We start from the raw sequence: 26,479 nt of genomic DNA, 5'->3' as shown, positions 1-26,479 counted from the left end.
GTCTCTGCTTCAGTGGTGTATGTCTCTCCAGCTGAAGACTCAAAAGGAGCACAGGCCGGGTGCGCTCCGGCCGGCAGGTTGGTTTGTGACAGACAGGTCTGCAAACCAATCATTTCATTCGGCCCAAATTAAATGATTGATCGTGTTTATGGCAGGTTTTAGGAAAAATGTAATTATTGATGGCTATCAGGAGGTGAAGAGAATTTCAACAAATTACAGCGTCTCCCACAGAATAAATTCAATCTATGGAGGTCACGGGGGAGCATGTGCATGCGCATGCAGGTCATTCTCACGCGCAACAGATTCTGAGTGATGTGGTACACTGACTGAAGAGTGAAAGAGAGGTTCATGCGTGAGAGAAACAACTGCAGACGGAACTTTGAGGTCAGACTGTCTATACTGATGCTATAGTTAGAGAGCTCTTATGTTATGAGTAGTGTACAAAATATATTAGGAAACTGTTGCAGGACAAATTAGAATATGGTGGCCCACCACAATCTAGATAATTATGGGAAACACTGAATAAGATAAAATAAAAAGTGACCGACTCTAGGGTGTGCACTATTAAAACAGCACCAGCTAATTTAAAACTCTAAATTACTTAATTTCCCTTTCACAACTGTATATTCGTTACAAAGGAGAAGTGGTAAATCCATATAAGCAGGTGAATATGAGAAGGGTTGTCCAGCTATGAGACAAGTGAGTGGCAGCTTGGAGCAAAGGGGTTGTAACCTAAATCATAGTGAGAGCTTGTGGGAAGTACCCAGCACTACAACAATAACAGTTGGATATTGAGAGGACGGGTACAAATTCCCCTATCAAAAGTAAACTACAGTGTATTTAAGGGGAAACTTTTCTTAATTTTGCTGAGATGGGTTTTCAAAAGAGGTCACCATCTTCCCACGCAGCTTCCTCCCTGCAACTCAGATTAGAGATGCGCGGGACAACACTGATCATCATGAAGCGCAAGGCCAGATGGGTAACCTGCTGAAATCCTTCACTCCTCCTCATTAAAAAGCAGTAATGAGGGACTGAGCGTTGGGGAACTGCTGTCCCTTCAGCCCCACGACAGCTGCCGGCGAAGTGCTTCCCCTCTAGTCGGAGATCAGTTAGATAAATAAATCCACACATTAATAACCTCCGCTGCAGGGCCCGGCGACAACACATTCAGCGCACACCGAGGGAAACGGACTGATTAACCCAAGACTGGGACTTGACAGGGAGAAACACATCTGAGAGAACACGAGAGTTTCGATTTTCACATCGAATCTGTTTTTAATTTGGGGCCAGTGCTGCCTGGAATCAGTACAATAACGTGGAGAGACGTTAATAAAGGAATGCTGGCATTGCTGGAGATGCTGTATCTTTACTATAACTTGGATTGGGATCACTACACTTAACCTGCACTAAATGTAGATATGGTTTGGATGTGCTGATATGAGAATATGTTAGAGATATACCAGACACTAAATTATAAACATTTTATCATTGTAACAAAAACACTTGTAGACACAACCCTTCAGATGCTGATTTGTCAATATGACAAATTATATTTAAGACCTTCATAACACCATATTGAATGAATGAATTCGACCTGACATATGAAAAAAGTCCCTGAATTACACTTGTCCATAATTGAAGATAAAGGGAAGTAGCCTGGTAGGGAATAAATCGGGAAATGCCACATTATCTCAAACTACAGACAAAGACAGTCAGTATACATTGCCCTAAGCCAGAACCAAGTTCTGACTGGAATGTTTGTAGACTATCGGTAATCAGTTCCACATTGGTCTTGTTAGTAGAGTTTGCTAATATCACTGAGAAAGAACTACAACACACAGAGCCATTACAAACTATGCATGACCTAATACATTTCTCTTAGGAAAAAAAGTGTGACAGAAGTAGCATTACATGAACAACCTGTCCAACACTAAACCTTGTGTATAATATTTTCACTTATTTAAGAATTTTTAAGGCCTAAGATTCAGACTATCACATTTTTAGACCTTTTAAGACGCCGTGGAAACCATGAAAGAGGAAAGTAAAGCTGACTGGACGAGATTTCCGAGTCTTTGTACGCAGTGGTAGATCTGTTGCTCTCACCGACAGTGACGATCACACACATACTCAAACATGTATCATTTGAATGAACAATTCATCAAAAAAAGCCCTGACTTGTAAAGCCATTCAAAACTGAACTGAACCTACAAAACACAAAAAACTCCACATGATTGTCGTCAATCCAGTTTCAGAGGCCACATCAGTCACAGTTCTCTTGTGCTCTACACTCAACACGCCTGAGGTACTCGAGTCGGGTGCCGAGTCTAAAGATCACTTAATTAAATTGTGTGAGTGAGCAGAGGATGTCCTGGATATACAATATGTAAAATTAGACTTCCTCAGCTATGTCATCACTGCCCTTGACATGATTATGAGAGGATTTACTTGTAATCCAGGGTCTTACTCCGCTTATCAATCATCGCACCAAGTGTGTGGAACAAGACGGGGGGGCAGAAAGCCACAGGAGCTCATGGAACCACCTGTTCTTTAATGTTTAAATAAAAAAACACACATAACATGTTGATCCTAACAGTAACCATCAGACAGGCTCTTGGTAACTATACCATGTTTGACTTGATACAAGCCTTTAGTGTCACAGAAAACGTGTCATCACTTTCACCCGCTCTTTTGTCAGGTGGCGATGTGTGGCACAATAATTTAACCGTCCAACCACAGTATTGCAAAACCAGATTAAGGAACTACCGCTCATAAAAGAAATCATCTGTTACAAAAACCTATTGAAACATAACTGATTCACACAAAGGAAAAAAACAATCTCCTGTGTGACAGTTAGTTAACTTTTCCACCATGTCACACACTTTGAAATCACGTTCTTTTCCTGCTTGCCTCTCGCTGTAGGAGAACAGAAAATAAAGCTGAATGTAGAAGCCAGCGGTCCAATAAGCAACTGAGAGGAACTACGACCCTGGTCAGGGCCCCGTGACACTAACAGAGTGGGGGTCAGTGTGGTCAGGCAGCAGAGGTCGAGGCTCAGGTGTGAGCAGCAGTGACCTCGCCCTCATTACAAACTTGTGCACGAGTCGAGCTTCTTGTGAACGTCAACAAACTGCCGAGAGGCTCCGAGGGTCTGATTTACGAAACACGGGTATAATGAATGTAAGTAAAATGGTAATTTATGCACATTTGGATATTCATCAAACGTTTAGTTGCTCCCACTTGTTTACATATGACTCAGGCTGGTGTCTACATAAACTCCATCGTTCATTATTCACCACATTAAATCTGCCCTGTCCGTCCGGAATGGATGACTATATTTACTCAAAGTATTACGGGAACTAAAGAAATGTTTGTGCTGCTGTTTATTGTTTATTTATTTTCACCACAGCTCAGTCCCGAATGATCCGAGGGAGAAACGCTCGTCCTCTGGTCAACCCACAGTGTCACGGCCTCCGCGCTGGGTATGAGGTCACATGTCGGGAACAATGATGGGGCCGGAAACGTCTCCATTGATGTTTGACACTGCATTCTTTATCAGTGACGTGCTCTTTAATTAACAGCTCTAATGAAGCCGGTTCCCTTTCAACTCTTGTCGGTTTCTCGGGGAGGTTGAAACAGCAGGCACTTCTCTTCTGTCTTCAGTCTCGTTGGCAGCTTTTTGTGATGCTGGGAGACTTTAACAGCTGCTGCTAAACACTGGGCTGGTTTAAACAGCTTTAAGTCGCTGTATTATCCAATGTCACAACTGCTCCGGCATATGAGGAAATTCATCAGACAACAGGAGTAAGGGAAAACAGTAATTTACTGAAGCACTTTGTTTTAGTAAATTACCTGAAGTTCATTGTGAAAGTCCAATATTTTACTTATTTCAAAAGCGAGCCCCCCCCCCGTGAACGTCAGCATAAAGCAGCATTATTATCAGCCTCACCCCCTTTAGCTTTTAATCATTTAATAAAGTGCACTTCTGCTGATAGTTGTGCTCATTCATAGACTTCCAGTAATGGGGCTGGAGTTTCAGTGCTGAACATGACTAATGGCGCTCGGCTCTTAAGTATTTCTTCCTCCTCTGATCCGAGCTGCTGTATCTGCCATCTCAACAGGAACCGCTCCATTAAAACGCTGCTGTATCCCGCCCTGTTAACAGCCAGCTTTTGTTGTCAAGTGAAAAATGATTGATTTCCACACCGTTCACCTCGCTCAGAATGTGTGAAAATGGATCAACGGGGGCGATTAGGGCCCAGGATTTTCCCACCATTGTTCTTTGCCCTCTCTGACAGGAAGTGCAGTCTCTGTACTCACTTCGCGGCGAACTTGACCATCTGCTTGCTGGCACGATCTCCCACTGCAACGAGTGCCTGCACGTTGAACTGCTGCTGACGCAGGACCAGAAAGCATTGCTTCCCTGAAAACAAAACAACAACAACATGTAGTGCCAGCGTGGTAAGAACTCTTTCAAACAAGCTTAACAGGCCTGTCACAATAAAATCTCTGGTGCTCACTCTGACAGTAACATCAGTGTGTGCAGTCCAAAGGGGCTACGTGTTACTCGGAATGAAGAGGGTATCCCTCAGCTGGAAGGTTTCTTGTAATCTACAGGTAAAGTGTCAAACATTTGTGAACAGTCTCGTCTTTGAAGAGCACTGTGTGGCGAAAGGCTGATTGCTACCTTCCTAACAAACACACACACGTAGAATCAGTGTAAACAACTTGGCCAACAAAAACTCAGGGCAGAGGACAGTCAGACCACCCAGGTACTTTGATGTTTGTTGCCTGTGAGAAAGGGGGGTGGGTGGTGGGGAGAACAGTGATGCTAAAATCCCACCAACAGATGCACCTTATCCCCGACCGAATCAGGATGTTATTCCGCTCACACGTACATCCTTACAGCAGGCACGGCGAATGAAGACATGAGCGGAGGGGAAGTGACTCTGAACTGTGGAAGTTATCTTGAAAGGCTATGGCAAAGGAGATCATCATGGAGACCTGACTTTATTTGTAACGACAGATTTAGCAGGGCAGTAAAAAGGCTTGATGTTTCATACAGAGATGCAGTAACCTGGCAGACTCGGTGGGTTCACTGTGCTCAAACAGAGCAGCTACATGGCTGCCATTGGCTGTAACCCAGCTAAAAGAGAGATATAATCTTTCAGTTGGCAAGCTAGTCGGATGAAATGATATCAAAAACAGCCTCAAGTCATCAAACTCTGCTTAACATGGAAACAAGGGGGAATAAAACTCTGTATTGCAGAAACAATTGTGTACAGTTTTTTTGTGCATATTTCTGTGTTACTGTAAAATTCGAAGAATCATGCTGGGTTTTTTCCTGACACACAACTCATGCATCTACCTAATTCCATGGAAATCATTTCAGTAGTTTTTGCATAATTTTGCGGCCAGGCAGACCAGTAATCATTCCACACTGTAAAATCTGACCATTTCCTTTTTTTAGTTTCTGAACCGTGACATTGATCAGCCTAAAGAGAGTCATCTCAGTTGTCTAGGGTAATCTAACAACACAAATTGCAATTTAGAGAAGTGAGTGATGTGGGAAACTGGTTTGAAGAAGTTGTATACATTTCGGTAGAGAACACAGAGGATTTGCACGTGGGTCGTCCAGCTCTGGCGGTTTTTTCTCCTCACAAAAGAAAGTTGTGCTAAACCAAAAGATGGGGAACAAAGACAGGCGATGATCTCACCTTTGGCTCTGCTGGTGTGGACTCGGGCACGCAGCCATATCAGCTGGTCGGCTCTCTCAGGAGTCAGGTCCTGGATTCGTACCAAGGCCCTGTCTGGCTCACACACAAACGCACACATGAACATTTTATTACTTCAAAAGGAACTTTCCTGCCTCCCCCACCTCTGCATAAAGAATCTCAACACCCTCCCATTTCCCCCCCTATACACCCCCAAAGGCAGAAAGACATGTGAAGGAGCATGCATGTGCGTGTGTAGACGTATGCACAATAAAATGCTCAAATTACAGACGTGCCTAATAAATAAGACACACGAGGAGGCCTGCTGAAAGATGTCTAACGCACCTATTCTCTGTGGGCTTCATGACAAATTGACTCTAGTTTCACCTGTGTCACTCAGAGTCATGCTTTCTCCTTATTATCGCCGAGCAGGGGAGGCAGACGCCGAGGCTGCACTCAAGGAAACAGAGCCGCCCTTTTGGCTGGGAACTCTGCGTCAACCCACAATAAAGCCCTCACCCTCCATCCCACACACCTCCACCCCGTCCCGATGGCGGAGCTTGGCATGCAGGTGAGGGAGGCCCCACTTTGTTTGCTGCCACTGGAGCTGAAAGAGCATCCAGACAGACAGACAGACAGACAGACAGACTGACGACCGTGACAGGTCCGCCTGCTGCCTCCTTCATCCGGGAGTTATCACACACGCTATTAGTTACTGCAATTATCGCTGCCGCAACTGCGATGGGAGAAGGGGTCTAAAAGCATTTTTCGTGATGTGCATCAGCTGTAATCGTGTTACATCGCTAACGCTTGACAGGCAGGCGAGTGTTATCCAGCACGTTCTGAATCAGGATGTAATCTAGCATCAAAACATGAAATTTGAGGGACGCACACGTTCTCTATTTCATCATTATATTGTCATTTCCTCACTTCTAGAGCGGAGGTTCAGGTGCAATACACTGACTCGCATTGTCTTTCGCACAAGTTGAAGGTAAAGGTCATAAGAGACGAACGCGATCTTGAACCTATTTTGTTACTCGAGCTGAGTTTACATTTGTACCAGTTGTCTTTCTTTAGCATTAATGTGTTCAAATGTTAAAAAATATATTATTTGTCAGTTACATCATAAAATCAGCAAGAGAGAGAAACTCTTAAGAAAAAAAAGGACACAATAAGTTTTTAAGAGATTATATTCTCAGGTTGATTTCCACTTCTGGTGTCAGATGATTGACAGAAAACTGAGTCTATTGCAAAACAAACTAAACTCTGAAACCTTGAAATAATAATGAGGCAAGACATTTATTCCAACCAAAGGAGTCCCTCTGTTTACTGCCTGTACTGTATTCAGTGAATTGTTTTTTCACACTATGTGGGTGTGAATAAATAAATTCTTCTGGAATGCACATCTTTCTGCCACTGTGCTGATATTATGCAGACAAAGACACAATGGAATATCTAAAAGGAAGAAATGTGCCGACGCAGGAGCAGGCGGAAATTGTTTAAACTCTTAAAACACCAAATATTAAAACACATCATAGAGAAATGGGTTTATGGTCATTACATTACAGGGCAAAGCAAAGGTTTTACCTCTTGCTAGTTTTTATTCAAAATTAACGGACCACGTTTGATCTGTGAAATGAAAGAAACAACGGCCACAGTTTGGAACTGAAAATGATACGATCCTTGACCAAAAACAAACTAATCGTCCTTGTTTTTCTTCCATTTTCCATGAACATTTTCCTCTTTTTAGCTAAAGGTGGGTATTTGGTTGCTGTTGCCTGTGACAGCCGTGTCTTAAATACTCACCCAGTTTTTGTTGGGACTGGACCATAGCCGGCACACCATATTGGTCCTTGGCAAAGTCCTGAAAAACACAAGTATGACGTTAGCAGTCGAGATCAGGCATTTCATCAAACAGCTAAATAACGCTCCAATGTCTCAAAAGCGGCTCTACCACTTGATCTTCTGTGCGTCAGTCTGTCTACTACATGCGAGATAACATACAGACAGAACAGACAATGAGCCTTATCTTTGTAGGACAGACAACAGAAAAACAAGAGTTCAACCTGCTGGTAGCTGTATTCAAACTGTAGCAAAGGTGTGAACGCAGAGGTAGACAGACAGACAGACTGGTCTCAGGGTCAGAGGGCTGTGATCTATATGGGATACTTACATCTTCCTCTGTGGTTTGTTGCTCGGCAGCCTGAAACACAAAGTGTTGACAGGGGTTTAAAGGGCAAATAACAACAAGGAGACTATTAAATTCAAAACATCTTGAAGAACACTCAACTTCAAATGGAGCAACTTAAAACGTTTTGCTACAACAGTCATGTAAATTGCGTTTTCATCCTTTGCTATCGAGGATTTGAATAAAATTAATAAATCATCGCTCAGTCCCGGAGCTGAGCCTTGTATCCCTGGAATACACGGCTCTTCTACGCATTACTCTAACACATCACCCACAATGAGCAATGGCAGCAGGAGCTATTGCTTTATAATAGAAAGAGCGTAAGTGGACAGATATTTTTTATCTCTGCGCCGGCAAATGACTCCCACAGTGCGATGAGATCGAGTCTTGGCAAAGTTACAGTTCCATTTTCTATGCAAATTGATATTGCAGTCTGAAATGGCTGGTGGCGGTGGAGTGAATTGGAATCACCCAACCTTGATATGATGATACAGTCACATGATGGATGATATTGCATCTTACGATCAAGTGAATATGGACACGCTCAAGCCACGAAGCAACTGGCCGGCACCGGAGCGTGACAAGTGTTAGCACAACACAAAATAACACGGTTAACACTGACTTAATAAATATTCCAACTCAGCTTTCAGGTTTTCCTCGAGGTAACGCTTCACTACACTAATACAGACAACGTAGCAAGTGTATTAAACAGTGACAACACCTGCTTCTTCCATGAAGCATGCTGAAGGGTATATCCGGCTCGAGGAGAGGAAAACATGATGCTTTCACCCTTAAAAGCCACTTGATGCATGACAGACAAACAGATGAGGTGTCAGATCAGTCTTGGATAAGTCAAACTGAGGCTGGATGACACATATTTCCTGATTAGAATATTGAAAATCTTGCTTTGAGGTTAAATAAAAAAATTCTACCTGACGTACACTATAATATTTTGTCCCGAGTGACACAAACACAAATGGTCAGCACTAAGTTCAGGTCTGAACGTACCCAAATGCATCAGATGTGTGTAATGTCAGCAAAGTTTGAGAATGTTTTTATACAAGTATATTTTCTGCACTTTTTGTATGGATGTCATTTGGCAACAGTACACTGACAAACAAATGTATGTAAGAAATGTGTACAGTTTAAATAAGGTTTCAGGAGAGCAGCTCATAGAACAAGGGCTGATGTAATGTCTCATTAACAGCAAACTTTACGCAACTGCAGAACCAAATGATTGTTTAGTGTGAGAGACAGGACGAGACAGGAAAAGCAGCATTGAAGCTGATCATCACAGCAGCTCAGCCTGTTTGTCAAGTGTGTATCTGAGTACATCAGTAACCCTACAGCACAATCCATGTTTGTTCCATGTATGCGTTAGGTTAAGGTAATTTCTATGACAACCTAATCAGAGTATTCCCATGTCTAAATAAAGAAATGTCTGAATGTCTCAGCCATCATGTTGAATTACACATGTTTATGAATGATTACAGTGATTCTTAGGCATCGAACTCTGCAGATCCTCCGTATTTTCTCCGGAGGAGGTGCATGTGTGAAAGCAAAATCAGAGTGAGAGGCTCCGGATTATCTGCGGAATGCCTGATCTCCTAGTATAAAGTCTGTAGAAAGTCAGGTGAATTCAAGGTGTGTACGCCGCAGGGGATCCCCCGCTGGATTCACCACGAGCGAGTGGGGGGTTGACGCTTCTAAAGCTCGACAGACGCAAAAATGAAAAAACTAAAACAAATATGTAGGGTTAAAAAGTGGTGACAACTCACGCAGAAGACATCGACGAAGATGTCAAGAGAGGTGATAAGAGCCGACGCCGGTGTTTGCTGCTCCCGGCTGCTCCACCTCTCACCTGAATAATGTGGAGGATTTGTTGCAGAGAACCTCCCGCTGCGTTGTGCATGTGTGAAAAGCAAACTGTGGGTAAAGTCTGTATCTACTTCTCCTGACTGTACCCGCAGGTCATGTTTGAAACAGCTATAGAGTTGAAATGTGGGGAAAGAAAGAGCGCTTGTAACAGCATGAGAAGACTTTGACATTTGGCATTGCACAGAAAAAAGTTTTGTAAGTGCCGATAACATTTTTTAAAATGTCATAACTATCCGCAACCATGATGCAAATGTGCGGCGCAGTGAAATGGCCATGTTTGCTGCGCCGTCACTTCAGATATGTTCACTGTATTAGTAAGTCTGACCTTTACTGTGTAAAATGGTTGCAACTGCTCATTAACGAGGGGCCCAACATGTTGTGTGCTTAGTGTAGAAGAAAATAGCACTTTGTTTTGGGTAGAACTAAACAAAGCCAAAATGACAGGAATACTTAAACAATGGGTTCTCTTGCCCCCCTGCCGGCTAATCTACCCTCCTTGACCCGCGATACCCAGCAAGCCGGCACGTCGCAGCCTTACCAGCTGTAAGAGGGGGGCAACGGATGTTAGGAAACAAACCAAAAAAAAGGGGGAAACAAAAACACAACACTGACCAGCTTGGCCTGTTTCTCAGCCTTCTTTGCAGCTTTCTCCGCTTCCTTCTGCTGTTTCTTCTGGCCTTTCTTTGACTGAGCCTGCTGCTCCTCCTCCGTCGCCCTGAAACAGGAAGAGACATAAAACATAAACATTTAAGTCCACTTCCACCTCCTCGTTTTTTCTGCGCCCCACGAGGAAGTTGTTGACCGCCTGGGAAAATGAATTCTGAGCCACGGCCACCTCCAGCTTTTATGTCTGCGCGCTACCTTTAACCCATTGTTTTTTTCTCACACGACAAAACAGCTGTAGCCTTTGTGAATGGAGGGACAGGAGTTTGGAAAGCAGCTAAAAGCAAAGAGTGTGAGACAGGCTAAATAAACAGTGATGCTTTAAGAAGACAGTGGTCTCACCTACACTTTTTTTAATCCACTTTTCTAAAGTCTAAAGAATACAGATTATGTAAATATGATAGCATTTAGTCTTATCTGAAAGTAAAGGTGTCTGTATTTGTTAAGATCCCGCACAGCACAACACAATGTCAGACCTGATAAGCAACTGACATTTGCCTAGAAAGTAAAGTTTGTTCTGTCGCGGGAAAAGGACAGTAGACTAAGTCAACACAACACAACACTCTTATCAAGATGTAACAATTAGTTCACAATACAACGTACAGGACAGCAGTGTAAAGCTCCAGAAAATGTCCGGTCAATTTCAATCTTTGTCCGTGAACTCTACGCGTATGACTCTACGCGTATTTTTGCGTTAGAAGCATTAAATGTTTAATAAATTAGAAATACTGGCTTTGAAACTGAAAATAAAAAAAAATACAAGTGCAAGTGATTCAGGTCTCCATCAGCAACATTACAGGATTTATTAGCCGCTTCCTGGGAAAGTGATCAGCCTTTACTTTAGGTCAAAGACTAAAAGGCTGTAAAAAGATAAAGCAGCAATAAACCAATGGGTCACAGACTTGATATAATAAACTGTCGGAACTAAAATTGCACACCACAGAATCAGACTTGCACTAACTCCTACAAAAGTGTGCTGCGGTTGCAGGGGAAAGAATGAATGGCGGCTGCTTGGTTTTTTTCCAAAGACCAGGTGTGTCGACCTGAAGGAAGCCAAAGAGCAATATCGGAGCTGCTCCTATTTGGTTGCAGGAAATAACAAGCACCAAAGGCCAACTATGAATAGCAATAAAGTCTAAACAAGAAACTCTAGTCCCAACAGACAAAAAACAGTTTTTTTTACTTCCCCTACACACCACCGTCCCAACAGCCAGTGTTTTTCTTAGATCATTAAAACAAGATATTAAAAATTCAAATGAGACATTTCAATTCTGAGGAGAAAAGGTGTGAAGTAAGCTTCTGCATCGATGGAGCAAACAAATGAACTAACGTAAAAATGAATAACCCAGTGCACTCATGTTGTACTGCTATGAGGCTGAACCACATTGAAACAAGGACGTGAGGTAGATCATTTAAATCTAGTTATTATTTGAGTAATTTACATTATTTATGATCCAACAGCCAGTTGATTCTGTTCAACTGAGTCTACAAACTTTGTTCCCCTCAGGCAAGAAGTCAGTCTGTGTGTGGGGAGCAACTGTTAAAAAAAAACACAGTCCTGCGGTTCGTATCAATACACAAACAAACGTTGTGCCTCACTATTAAATTACAAAGCTAATTAACCCAAGGCTGTCGGAGACATTATTTTATGTTGTGCGGTTAACCATAATCAACCTAATCCAGTTGGCAACTGCCACCAGTCAGTTAGCTCTGGTACCAGATGTCATGGTGACACATGCCCAACAGGTGTATTACAGTCCAAGCCATGACACATATCAGGGGAGAGGAGATTAAACTGAATGTTATCAGTCCTCGCAGGGTCATTAATCAAAAGTACAATATGTCACAACCAAACTGAAACTAAATGTGCCGGCACAAATATAAAAAAAAAAACCTTTTAATAAATTGCAGTTACATCAAAAGCGATATACAAATTGGATAATAATGGCAATATCTTTTTAATCAATAGCAATATGACAGAATTGATGTCGATATAATGCTGATACATAGCACAACCATGGTGAGGACACACTACATCTGTGGTTTTAATGCTTTACTAGACATTTGTAAAATGTGTTGTTGTTCATCAAGTGTTAAACCACAACCTTCACTCCAGTTTAAAACTTGCTGAATTGTTATTATTTGTTTTGATGATTAAGTAGAATAGGGGTAGGTCTAGACAAGCGTGTTGCTTCTTCCTGTGCCTTCGTCTCACCAGGTCGTGCAGTCTCTATACATCTGCTATTCTCAAAACATGTTAAGTAAGCTGACATTTACTGCAGGGCTGTGCACTGTCTGTCTCACTCGGTGCAATCGGAACAATAAATTTAAGTTATTTATCTGAAAGCCCAAACACTCCTTCCTTTGTCTTGACTTTAACTTTAACTAAAAAGCAAAGTGGTCCATGACCAGAGGGGAAACTGCAGGAGGCCTTCAGTGGAATGTGGACAAGCATGAAGTGACAAGTTGGGATGTGCACACTCCCATTACAAACATATATACATTTAATAGTGCAAGTAAATTACCTTTAGTGTGGAAGAATACGTTGTTATTGTAATGTTGTGTGATTGTAAAGGATTCAGATTTCAATGCTGCATGTGTTCAGACACCATGTTCATTATAAACGTTGACACTTTGTTCCTTTTTAAACCATATTCATATTATTCATATGCTGAATTCACCAGGAAACTCAATAGACTTGTAAAACATTGGATCAACTCGCGTCTGGATCACGCAAACACAAACTTGCAAACTTTTATCAAAGTGATTTGGCCGTTTTACCTGCAGATTAATGTGACGCAGGTTGAACAACATTGCTCGGGCCCTTCTTGTGTTTATTTGTTATACTGATTGTAGTTCAGACGTTTGTGCTCCAGTGGGTAAACAGCACTGGTTTCTTTGCTGAAGCTGTCAGATGATGCAATCTGCGGCATGTCAATGCAACGCTAGCTAGCTGCTAACAGTGCTAACAGTGGTTGTTTCAAAAGCGTTGAGTGAGACGTGAGTTGTGACACGTGGTTCTTACCCCTGGACTTCGTCTTTAGTCATGTCGAGCTACGGTCTCAAAGAGTGACGAGGAAATACTTCACGACTTTCTGACAGAGAGAGAAAGAGACTCCAACATCAGCTGTTCACTGCATGGACGGCAGCAGGAAGGAAGGACCGGTTTAGAGGGAGCACCTAATACCGGAAGCTTTAGGTTCCGGCTAGAAACGAATGACTAAACTGTGGTTCCGCCTAAGCTAGTTTGCCAGGCCGTTACCTTGGATGTATTTACATAACTTAAACGTTTTAATGCACATAATGATCACAATAAATTACACAACATAGTATCTTATAACACATCTACAAAGGGTAAACATGCTGTTGTACATGTTGTAGTAAATGACTCACAATGTAAACATGTTGTAGTAAATGACTCACAGTGTAAACATGTAATAGTCTAAGACTCACAATGTAAACATGTTGTAGTAAATGACTCACAATGTTAACGTAATCATACAGTCAATGGTTGTAGTAAATCACTAAAGTACATTTATCAGAATTAAACATATTTCTAGGCTACTTTGACAAGTGAGTTTTCTAAACAATGTGGATCTATTTCCAAACTATATATTCAGACTGGATGTGACCTGGATAAATAAATGTTAAACTATTCATAATAAATGGAAATAATAGACAATAATTGGAGCTGATTTGCCTGCACCCAGTGGCAGTGTATAGCGAGTAGTTTGTGTGTCACTATGTACAAAGTAAAAAGAGACGTGCAAATTATAGTTATACATGTGACAATATCAAGGCATGAATACGATATGAAGAAAAATACATTTTGAAATACATGACGTAAACTAGAATGTCACTCAGTAAAGCACATCCCTCCGCCAAGGCTCAACTGTCCCCTAATGAAACCACATTTAAATTCACTAGATCCAGATTTTCTTTTGGATTTGCACCACATCAAATACACTCATAAATATCACTCCACCAATCATTAGAGAGAAGAAATTGGAGAAAATTTAGAAAATGTCCAATCTCGTTTGTGTAATCCTGCTAAACATACAGATGAAAACACAACCTCCTCGGCACACCTGATAAACAGCAACACAACATGTTACCGCCACGTGTGGCCTGTTTAACACATTTTTCACACATCCACATGAGCACTAAATGTGACCAGATCTCCATGAAATTACTTTCACGCCTGTGACCGGGGGCAGTCAGGACATCCAGGTATCCAGTGACCTTTTGCAGGAACGGCCATGCACAGCAAGCGCTGCTGGATTGAATGCAGTGGGGGTGTCATCAAAGCTTTTCTCAGGCTGTTGGCCACAGGAGCTCCTGACGCAGGAAACAGCCTTCCTGCTGCTCACTTCTCCAGCCAAAACAATGCAGCCATTAGTGGAGTGGGTCAGTGCCCAAAAGGAACCCCCATGTATTTGTATTCCTTTCATCCTCAGTTTGCAAAAAGCCTCTTTAAAATGGTCACTGCACTTATGGGTACTAATACTGTCACTCATAATCTAAACACATCTCTGCAGAAAAACCCAAATGAGCTGGACAATGGTCTCCAAGATGCTGGTAATGAATCACCAGTGGGAACTATTTCCTGTCTACTTCAACAGCTTTGGCCTTTGACCCAGCAAAGCAAACAAGAAATCCCTCACCACTACAGTATGTACTGCAACTTACACACGTGAGTTTGTTTAAACGGATATATAAACTGTCACAGATCTGTTCATTTGCAGTATTGCACAGGGAAATTGTGTTGTTGTGTTTCACAAGAGATGATGGCTTCAGGATCATCTTCTCAGACAGGCTTAGTGCATCTACAATTAACACTTTGGCAGTGTTAGAGATGTGTGGCTGTTGAGCAGTATGTTGTTTCTTCCTCATCACACTTAAGAGAACAAAAGCTTAAATTATGAATGGCACAGGACCCACTTGAATTCCCAAGGGGTTTTATAGGAGTGCACTCATATGGATCCTGGACAATTATGGGAAGTGTGTCCCCCATATGTATATTTTATGATGATGATGATGATGATGATGATGATGATGATGATGATGATGATGATGATGATGATGATGATGTAGTTGGTTAGAGTTTAGAAAAAGGTCAAACATACATATTCGAGCACATAATCAAATGAATGAAACAAATAAAAAATGGAAAAAACACATCTGAGCTCTGACCTATTTAAAACAAACGCGAACATAATGCACAATATTACTATTCATGTGCAATATTCGTAATATTACTGTTTTTCATTATGTGTAATGTTGCAAATGACTTAATCCCAATATCATTATACTCACTTTATCATTACACCCATTATCATCACTACTTACAATATCATTTATACTTACTGCCACTTTTGTTTAGTAGTAGTTTACTGTCTTATTTAACATACTTATTTTCATCAGGCATTGGCCCTAATCTGTATACACTTTTAATTTTCACTTTTTATTTATATTTCACCTACAATACACCTTTTATTTTTAATTTCACTCAATACTGTTTTATTCACTGCATTCTTTTGTTGTTACTGTAATCTTGGAGCAAGGTGGTACAAGAATTTCCTTCAGGATTATTAAAGTCTCATCTTATCGCTTATTTCTTTGTGTACTCCCTCAGGTTTTAACCAGTTTCGAGGCACAATACCTAATATTTGACACATATTATCAGTTTACTGTGTATCCCTACAGTGTGCACATGAACCACAGTTCTGTGTGTGTGGCGGTTGATATTGACCCAGTCCACCATCAAGGCCTCCTGTTGAAAGGATTCATTTGAGCCCAGTGAAGTGTTAATCACGAAAATCTCCCCTGCACACGTCTCCCTGCTGAGGCAGCACAGCTCATATGCTAATCCCGAATCATCTGGAACATTTCCAACTGAAAAAAGCACCTCTTGTTTTTCAGCTTGTCTCACTGTGAGAGGGCCGGGACGACCAAACACGACCATTAACCTTGTGGCTTGATGGGGGCACTTCACAGACCCTTTTAGCATGTAAAGAAATGGAAATCTCCGCTGGAGTCTTGAATAGAGGCCAACGCCACGCTGCACTGCGGCCGTTTGACGACTCCATTCTCCCTGACGTCTATTGTTGCCAGCTTCCTTTAGGTCTCCAACTTGAACTCTAATTACTATCTTGTGAGAGGAATCCCCGGAGACACTGACACGAGTGTGTTCAAACTTGTAATTTTTATGTCTTACGTTGTCACTACATCATTCCAACTGATTTATCACCAGTGATATATTGCATGAATCCTCGACTTTGTCTATTTGCGTTCTCAGAATATATCATCTGTGAGTCTTAAAAGGACTATTTCTGTTTTGTGAGATGGGGAATAGCCGAGCTGACCTGTTGACCCACTCCGGAAAGAGAATGAGCATTAAACTTATTTGTCGTAAATAATGGGGGCTTTATTTCTTGCAAACTGAAAAGAAACGGGAGACAAGTCAAAGGAGAACTTAACATGCTATTTTCTTTGTTAAGCAGGCCTGTGGGTGCTAATTATAACTAAGGAGTTTAGCTTTTGTGCAATAGCTGCTTAAGATGTAAAAGTGCACAGATGTTCTTGCAATTACAGGGCCTGCCTGCTCAGTCCTCCCTCTGCTTTACAGCCAGATCAGGTGGAGACATTTGTGTTAAGAGCCACTCACCCCCACCCCCAACCCCCACCCCAAACACACACACACACACACACACACACACACACACACACACACACACACACACACACACACACACACACAGGCACACACCTCATCCCCCATCCCCGGCCCCTGAGGGGAGGAGGAGCTGGTTTTAGGTGAAGACACACACCACACTGTCATTATGAGAAGCACTGAAACTGTTTTTTATTCTTTACATAAAAAAACAAGGTAAAAAAACACAGCATGCACTTTCTATATTTTACAAAACTTCCAGTGTGAGTGACAGCAATAAATAATAGCTTTCAGAAAATCACACAACGTAAGTGCGAACACACAAATGCTACAAACTATGTACAGGTTTTCAAAAGCAGCTACCAATCCCTGAAGAAGAAGAAGAAATGGGCATCGTATGCCTGGTACAGTGACACTGGTCGTAAAGATGAGAACTGAGAAAATGGACCAGGATTTTTAAGCTGACTGAGATGAATTGAGGCATCGTCTTGAGATACAATCTGCTCTAAGGAGCATAAAACTTACATTACAATAGAAAACCCTCACAAGACACAAAATGGCAGGAAACAAAGCAAACAAATCAAACTGTATAAAAAAAAAATCTATTTACAAAATGTAGTAAGTTCTTTGAAACTAAAGCTTAATTATTTTTTCTCCTGAGAAAATTAAGTCACATACTCCAATCCTGACGGTTTGTTAACTTGACAAAACACTTGAAGACTCAGACTCGGTCGACACAGATGAAATCGGACCTCGCTTTTTAGTCATAAGAGTCGTTTTCTGACTTGATCTGCTGCTCACGGTCAGAGCGCTCCTGGCGGATTTCTTAAACTTTACTCCCAGGAAGGCGTAGAGGATGGGGTTCAGGCAGCAGTGGAAATAGGCCAGCGCCTCTGTGATAGAAATCCACATCTCCACCGCTTGTTGCAGCTCACAGGAGGGAACGATCACGTTCAGAGTCATGAGCGCGTCCAAGAAGATGCCAATGCAGTACGGGAGCCAGCAGGAGAAGAAACACACGATGAGGATGACCGTGGTCTTGAGCGCCCTCCTCTTCAGAGCCTGGGCCTTGGCACCTTGCGACAGCTTGGCGATGATGATGCAGTAGCAGATGAGGATGACCAGGCCGGGCAGTAGGAAGCCCACCAGGATCTGCTCGAAGCGGAACGCGGCAGCCCATATATTGTTGCTTTCCTGTGGGTAGATACGCTGGCAGATAGTCCTGGATTCTCCAGTCTCCATGCTCTCATCTGTGAAGTGGTAGTTTGAAGACCCCGTCTCCTGCAGCCGGGCAAACACCATGTCGGGCACAGTCAGGATGGCCGCAGGAAGCCACACTCCCAAGTAGATCACTCTGTTCGCAAGCAGCTTCCTCATGGCTTGGCTGTTAGTGGCCCGCACCACTGCCAAGTATCTGTCAAAGCTGATGAACGCCAGGATCAGCACGCTGCTGTACAGGTTGACTGTGTAGATCATGTGCACAGAAACACACAGGAAACTTCCAAAATACCAGGTTTTGGCTGCGTCCACGGCCCAGAAGGGCAGCGTGAGCACGAAGAGGAGGTCGGCCACAGAGAGATGGAGCCGGTACTTGTCCGTCATGGTTTTGACCTTTTTCTGGTAGCCCATCACCACAACGACTAATCCATTACCAATGACGCCCAGGATGAAGATTATTCCATAAACGGTGGGGAGGAAGATCTTGTTGAAGTTGCTGCTCAACAAGCTCCCACATGGCTCCTGGAGAAACAGGTCATAATCTCCGGACTCCTCCGAGATGTTGTCAGTGCCGTTGTCCATCTCGTATGAAATGTCGAACTGGAAGAAGAAGAAGGAAACAAAGTTAGAAAACGGAATATCTGGGAAAAAATTCTAAATCTAATCACTTATTTCTGGCAAGAGAAAGTTTGACTTTGACTTTTCTCCCTACTGCAAACTTTATCATTAAAAGTATTATTACAATAGAAAAACACAATAAGTGAGGATATGGTGAATTAAACTTTAGTAAACACGGGTGACAGATGATAAACTGCAGCAATTACCATTAAACAGCCTGAAGCAGAAACACACATTAGTGCTGCATGTTAAAAAAGCAACAACTCACCTGCATGATTACCACTCTGCGTGAAACGTTACGTGTGCGTGCGTGTGTGTGTTCTCTGCAGCAAGACGGTCAGTTTGTTCTCTTCACCGAGAGACAGCAACACAATAAATACCCCCCCGGTCTCCTGACCCCGCCCCCGTGAGGAGGAGCATTGGGTTGCGCTAGTTTCCAAAAACGGCCTGACTATAAAACCTGCTGTCTGTCTGAGGTGAGGGCGTCTCTGGGGTAAAGTTTGTTTCTGTCAAAAAAAAAAGGAAGAAAGAAAAGTGACGTTTCGTATAATTATTCGGCCACTTTGGTAAATTAGTTAATAATTACATTAACATCAACTGACGAAGATCAGAGGAGGAAGTTCAAGAATCATTATCTATGCTCTACAATAAAGCAGACGTGTATTTCAACACGTGGAACAGTGGATTTCTCAAATATGATTCAGATTACTTCATTTTACAAAGTTTAAAGAGAAAATAATGAAACACTATAAACTTCTTTGTTTATGTTGTGATAATAGCTATTCATTAAGCTTTTATTTATTTGTAAGGGTGATTTGTGAAAAGAAAGGAAGTTTAAAAAAAAAGGATGGCTGTATTTATGTTATGTTATCTATATAGGGGCAGGAAGTAAGATATTGTTCTTCTTCCTGTGCCTTTATTTGTGCATGCAATGTGTATGTAAGTAAACTGTATGCAGAGATAACAGTTAAATTCCTGCAGGAACTTCTTTTTATTATGGAGGTAGACGTCAGTTTGGTAATATTGTTTCTAACTGAAGACCTTCATTGTGTTTCCACAGCTTAAAAAACACGCTGCAAAGTTTCTATACAGTCACTGATGTAAAGTAACAGATACTATGTTAAGTCCTCAGACGTCCCTCCAGGAGGAGGTACTGGAAAATTAGAGCAATCTTTGGATTACACACTTCTCTGGTTTATAACTCAGCCGTCTCTCATTCTCCACTTCCCTCCTCAGAGTGCACGGGGCAAAGGAATGACATTAAGATTAGTCTCCTCCTGGTCTCGTCTTCCTCTCTACAAATCACTTTATAACTGTGTCTTATGACAGTTTTCATCAGCTGGGGTCCGGATCTGTCCTCACCTTTACACACACCCTGTCACTTCTCAAGTGCCGTTATGTCTGCGCTCCAAATGACCTCCCCCCGGTGTATTTGAAAAGAGCCACACGCCCTATAATGTGGGATTTCTATCAAAACGGTCTGCAAGTAGGATGTTTAAGTCTCTGATTTCAGTTAGGGCGGCGATGACAGGGCCCAGGCCACACGAAACTCAGCCACCCTCCTCACAGACGGAGCTGGCGGTGGCATGAAACTGAATATCCTCCATGTGGCGTGCACGTTCATGTCTTTGATATATGAGAGAAGTGATGGATTCAGCGAGTCAAGCCGCATCATTGATTCGACTGATGTCATCTCCCTGAAGCTGCACGAGAGCCGAGCAGCAGGACGTCAGCACATTTTCTAAGGAAAAAATTAGTGTCTCTATTTTGCATTAGGAGTTATGATAATAAGCTTTTTTTTCTTTTCCCTATTCAGCTTGTAATATTCGAAAAAAACATTCAAGCACGAGCAGCATTTCACAACTTGCTATTCTTACGATGTCAGAGGTTGGTTAAGGTAAGATTTAGCAACATTAACCGCTCTGTTACAGCTACATTACACTTTACAGTCTCATAAACATCACCACTTGTGAAAACCACAGATATACATGTTGTGGCTGAAAGGTGATTTCCTGCGTATAAAACACTGGCTGGCACAGAGTATGAAGCCAGTGCAGACTAGCTGCATATGATTGTTACTGAGAAATCAGAAAGGGAAAAGAAAACCAGGAAGTCTTTTGTTTTTCAAATTTTCTGTGTAACACATCTGGTGAGGCTGAAATCCCCTGTTGTGAGGGAAACTGTATTTTCTTGAGAAAAATATACATTATTCACTTTCTGTTTCTTCAGAATGACGATAGTGGACAGACAACAAAGGAAACACTCACACGGGTTGATTTACAAGTTGAAAATGCACCGGTGCAGACGAATAAACAAACGATGAGCCCAGTTATCATTGCTTAATATAATAACACAGCATCACTGACTGACTAATAATCTACAGATTTAGCTGTGGCAGACGTGTTAAAAACATGTCAGTGGGTTTAAATGAATGCAGTAATCCTGAATTTGGCCTGATCAAGGTGGCTGAGGACTAATCCTGTGTGCTCGGCGTCCTCACATCCACCTGCAGTCAGACTCCTGAGGAGAGGAACAGGGGGGAATCTGCAGCTCAGAGAAAGGCCACTGTATTGGTATGATGCTCTTATCAACGGCATTCAGACACAGACAGTTGCTATGTTATCTGTCTGGAGGCAGGACCCCTGCCTGGATTTCATCTGCGTTGCTGAAATACATGAATATATATTTTTTTATTTTCACATTCCCCCAAAAAATCCCTTTCACTACTGGGTGAAATTCCACTGACTCACTACTTGAAGGTACCTTTTTCTTTTTTTAAACTTGGTCTTCTGAAGTTTTGTTTGTTTTTTAAACAGCACAATGTTTTCTCATCTGTTCTGAAACCAGCAGTTTCTATCCTGACTATGACTGAAGCTGTGTGTCACTGGATCGTTTTACTGACATGAAACATTTCAGTTCTGACATTGTCACATTACGATTCCAACTCCAATCAACAAACCAAGCAATGCAGTGTTCAAAGACATGAATGTAGTTGTTCTTACCTACGGAATAATTACCTCCAATTCAAGCTTACTGTTATTTATTCTTATTTATGGTGCAATTTAAAGAAGGTCCTATGGCTGCATGAGATGTCGAATGGTGCAGGACACGTGGAAGCCAAAGGTGAGATTGGATGGAGGCCCAGATTGATCAAAATACTGTCACTTGACACAAGTTACGCAGGTTTTCTCCTTTACTTAGCATGAGATTTGGTGATTTTGCAAATAATTTCCTGCTCATTGACTTTAAATATGTAATGTAGTTGATTAAAGGACAACACAAGTTCAAGAAAAGGCTCTGTGCAATCAGTGCACTACTGTCAATCCACTTTTCCCGTGTACCTCTCGGAGTCTGTGTGTGTACACGGAGCTCGTTGTTTTACAGGATCTGGACAGAAGAGTTTTCACTCCTCATAATAAATAAGAATCTTTTCTTAAATTTGTTTTTGTTTTTGCTTCGGCAGGATATCTGCAGCCTCCACAGTCGGCGTGAGGATTCAGATCGCTATCGTCCCCGGAATACAAAGGATCTGTGAGCCACTTAGAATACAAATCGCAAGAAGTGTGAACGACAGCGAATGGGGGGTGGTGGGGGGGGGTCCTCGGTGAAGAATGGCTATTGAAATGAAGCAGAAGAATGCTAGGGAGATAAAGAGAAGAATGAGAGAGTGCTGTTCAGTCAACGCCAGCCCTCCAGTTCCAACTCATCCCCGGCTCCCCCCCACAGCAAGTTGGCAGGGGCTTACATTTTCATAATGATACCTCTGCTCAAATATCACCTTCACTTTCCTCCACCAACCTTTTTTTTCTCCTTCTTAAATCACCACATAGAAAAATAACATGGAGCCTTTGATGCTTTGACGTTGGGTGTTTCCCATAAATGCACAATAGGGTTTTGGGCAACTCAAATGCCTTTAATCTCTTGTCTGAGCACTGAATAGCGGTTTACGTGTATTTCGACTCAATGGCCTGCATTGCACAGGAGAAGTGTGTGTGCTTGTCAATGCATTAGACTGCATTGTGTACCAGTGAGAGAAGAGGCTTTAATGGGAGTTGAGATAGTCGCACTGCTCATTTGATTTACTGCAGAAAAAACATATTAGGAGCACTGTTTGTTCCATCAGGCATCTCCACTCTCATTATTTACACTGTCACCGTGATATAAAGAATCTGTCTGAATATTAAATCAGTTTTGCGGGCATATATTTTGTATTTATCTCTGTTTATTTAAATGCCATGACTTCTATAATATTCCCAGGGGGGCTGAAAAGTGGAATCTGATGTTTTTTTTTTAAATGACTCAAGAAGATCTGAATGTCCCTGCATGTTTGTGCATTCAGTTATGTTCATTATTCACCCAGGAATGCATAACTTCTTTATCTATCTATCAGCCGAGGCTCTCTCAGGGCGCTTTTGTTTTCCCATCTCTCCATGGTTGACGTGTACGGCTCGTTGTTTTTTTCCAGTGGGAGGAGGAGGCTGGTTGTGGGGCAGTGGGGTGGTCTTCAGTCAAGAAGATGAGCGGCTCACCCTTCATGCTCTCCCAGCCTGTGTTTGGGTTTTCGTCTTGTGCCAAGACAAGACGAATCAAGCCTCGTTGTGTAAAACCTGACACCAGAAAAACGATACTCAAACCTATCACAGGAGTTGGATGCAGATATCGTGCAGGAGTGGCCGTAATCTCACAAAGAGTCTCTTGCTTGCATTTGACTGACACGTAGAAGCTGTCAGTGCCAGTGGAAATCTATCACAGAGCTGGCACAGATAAACATTGATGATTATATTTCTACACAGAAAGAAAAATATTTGTGAAAGCTTCCGCTTTGCTTGCTTGCTTAAATGTTTGTGTTTGGAGAAAGAGCTTGGGTTCTGAACAATGGACTTCACTTTAAAGACAAAGCCCGCTCCTTATCTTTGAACGACACCCACTTAAACTTCCTACTTTTGCTGCAGGGTTTGCAAGTGTTTCTGGAGCTTTTAAAAAAAATATATAATTTTCCTGACCTCAGTCAAGGTCACAATGCTACTCAATGAAATTCAAGGGGATGTGGAGAAACCCTGCCTGTAGCTCAAGAGAACTGGCATTAATTATGACTCTCTGCATCCTGTGTTTGAGAGTTTTATAATGTAGTGTGAAGCTGTTTAATGATATTTCTGCATGAGATAGTTCCATTTTATATTTTGTGTTAATAGTGTTAGCAAGGTGAATGGATGCATTAGTTTATTCCCCTGGTGGGGATTTGAGCTTTAAAGCTAGGGTTGGTAATCCTGGAAAAACTAGCGAGAGAAAAAGCTACACTTTGAATATATGCAACCGATACATCCCACCTCCTCCCATTGGTCCTCTCGCCAAAGCCACACTCCCAAAACACATGAACGTGAGCTGACTGACAACTGTTAGAAGGCGACTTTTCTGTGACCATTTTAGTTTGAAAACGGCGTTTCAAACTAAAACGATCTCTGTCCACACGAGTGTTTTGACTCCAGTTTTAATCTCCGTCCATATGAGCAAACCTGAAAATGCGTGACAACTTTATTTATTGACGACTATAAGGACAGTAACAGTGTTTCAGAAACAAATGACCAACCCATCCTTTAATTTGTCTATTAACCAGTGTCTTCTGAACAAAGTTTTTAAATCTGTTAGTGCAGGAGGAGAGATCCCCAAACTCTTCCTGGAGTCTCATCATCCAATTAAAAAGGGCTTTTGAGTATTCGCCTTAGTGTGTATCTCCATATTCAGATTAAAGTGCATTCATTATTCTGACTTACTTTATTGCTAAAGCTATTTTTGGGGAGCACACTGGTCTCACATTCAAAATGAGGCCCAGGAGATTTATTTGTCTTACTTGAATACTAAGAAGCTTCCCGACCACCAGTCTGACGACGTTGGTGGGCAAAAAACTGGAAGCCAGCGTTCTTTTTTTTTCTAATTTCCAAACAACATTTTCACACTGATTACCCAGAATCCTGCTGCTGCCTGTCCTGACACAGACTCCCTGCAGAATTAGTCAAGAGGGCATGAACCAATAAAAACTGAAAATAGGTGACACTACCCTCGAGCAGTTAAGGAGGGGGGGAATATATCTTCCATGTGGCACAGATCCAAAACATTGAGAAACGCAGCTAGTTGTGGCATAGGAAGGGTGTTTTCTATGAGTCCATGATAAACGCAACCGGGGTTCACTTTCCTTTTTCTCCAACGTCTCCACTGTGGTTTTTGCCTTGCAACAGCAGTAATAAACAATACAGCTTCCTCTGCCTCATGGAGTTTGTCTCTCATGTGAATACATCACCCAAAAGCAATGCAAACTCCCCCCATTGACATTATTTTAATGTTTTAATTTGCATGATGAGTTCAGATCTCCCGTTTCCTTTCTGGAATTTTTTGGTGAAACAAGGTTATACATCTGTCACTGCACATTTAGTAGGAATTCAACCAGTTCCTCTAGTTACTATTTTCTCCAGAAACTGTGGGAGATCCCTGCAATGCAATCTCCATGCGACAGAAGATCACAGCGAGCGCTCTTTCAAGCTCTCTGCAGGTGGAGGTCCTCCATCTGGCTGCATGTGCACGGAGGAGGAGGCGCTCAGATGCGAACAGAGGCTGATCACCTCAGATAATGGGAACAATGGGCCAGATGACAGCCGATAAGCTCTCTCCAGAGTCGAGTGACCAGAGGAGGGAGAGTGAGATTCAACCTGCTGTCAGGCCAGACTGCCTCATTACTTCTAACATCAAGAGTCCCGAAGGAGAATGTTTTTAAATGACATGTCGGCAACTGTTCTATTTCAATCTCACAAAGACGAGCCAGATAAAAAGTTTCATCTTTAGCATCTCACACGTTTATTGAACATTTAATCAAATCTATTATTGGTTGCATTGTATTTAGGATCCATTTAGTCCCTAACGGGGTTTTTTAAATTACCTCGGCCAAGGAGGTTATGTTTCCATACAGGTTTGTTTGTTTGTAAGATTTCACAAAAACTACTTGACTGATTCCCGGAGCATGACCCAGGGAGAAGATTCCGTTAAATTTTGCAGCGTAATCCGAAAAAACAGGAAGATCCAGGATTTTTTTGTCTGAATGCCCTATTATTCAATAATAGTTTATTTTTTATTTTGGATGTTTTTGAAAAAGTGGTGGCTTTTACTTTATAGTCAGAACCAATGCTGTGCTGTCACTCAGCATCTTTTTCTGAGGAGCGTCATAATAAACATGGCGACAGTTGAGCACCAACTCTCAGTGTTGGGTTAATGAAGCATACCTAACATTTTTAACCTTTGGTTTTAGTGCTGGTTTATTGCACCACTCAGACGGGCTTCATTTATTATTTAAACAGTGGGATGGAAAACTGACAAGCTGGATTTGTGCATGCGAGCATCCTCATCGATGGGCACCACCTGGACACGGGGGCCCTGATCCAGAACGAGGGGGACAAGCATCCGGCACCGGACCCAAAACAAAGCAGCGATGGAGAAACATATCTCGGACCTGGCGAGAGGGATGCTGCACCGCCTCCGGCTGGT

At 42.2% G+C, this 26,479-nt stretch overlaps 2 protein-coding genes across 2 annotated transcripts in view; both read right to left on the bottom strand.

Annotated features, from left to right (window-relative positions):
* dars1 (aspartyl-tRNA synthetase 1) overlaps positions 1-13,618 on the bottom strand; it is a 29,688-nt gene extending 16,070 nt beyond the window's left edge. The window contains exons 1-6 of the mRNA XM_034573765.1: positions 13,466-13,618; positions 10,390-10,492; positions 7,885-7,914; positions 7,518-7,575; positions 5,715-5,807; positions 4,318-4,420 (exon numbers count right to left, since the gene is read on the bottom strand). Coding sequence (XP_034429656.1) covers positions 4,318-4,420; positions 5,715-5,807; positions 7,518-7,575; positions 7,885-7,914; positions 10,390-10,492; positions 13,466-13,488 — 410 coding nt within the window. The 5' untranslated portion in view covers positions 13,489-13,618. The remainder of the gene's footprint in view (positions 1-4,317; positions 4,421-5,714; positions 5,808-7,517; positions 7,576-7,884; positions 7,915-10,389; positions 10,493-13,465) is intronic.
* Positions 13,619-17,280: 3,662 nt separating this feature from the next.
* Positions 17,281-19,308, bottom strand: LOC117755139 (C-X-C chemokine receptor type 4-like). Its single transcript, XM_034574687.1, has 2 exons — positions 19,218-19,308; positions 17,281-18,931 (listed from the first exon to the last, which is right to left on the bottom strand). Exons 1-2 carry the CDS (start codon positions 19,221-19,223, stop codon positions 17,810-17,812), a joined length of 1,128 nt encoding a protein of 375 aa, XP_034430578.1. The 5' UTR covers positions 19,224-19,308; the 3' UTR covers positions 17,281-17,809.
* Between the last annotated feature and the right edge of the window lie 7,171 nt (positions 19,309-26,479).

The sequence above is a fragment of the Hippoglossus hippoglossus genome, chromosome 21, assembly GCF_009819705.1.
Source record: "Hippoglossus hippoglossus isolate fHipHip1 chromosome 21, fHipHip1.pri, whole genome shotgun sequence".
NCBI classification, from domain to species: domain Eukaryota; kingdom Metazoa; phylum Chordata; class Actinopteri; order Pleuronectiformes; family Pleuronectidae; genus Hippoglossus; species Hippoglossus hippoglossus.
Note: the sequence above shows the minus strand (reverse complement) of the source record. Positions and strands in the feature narration are given on the sequence as shown.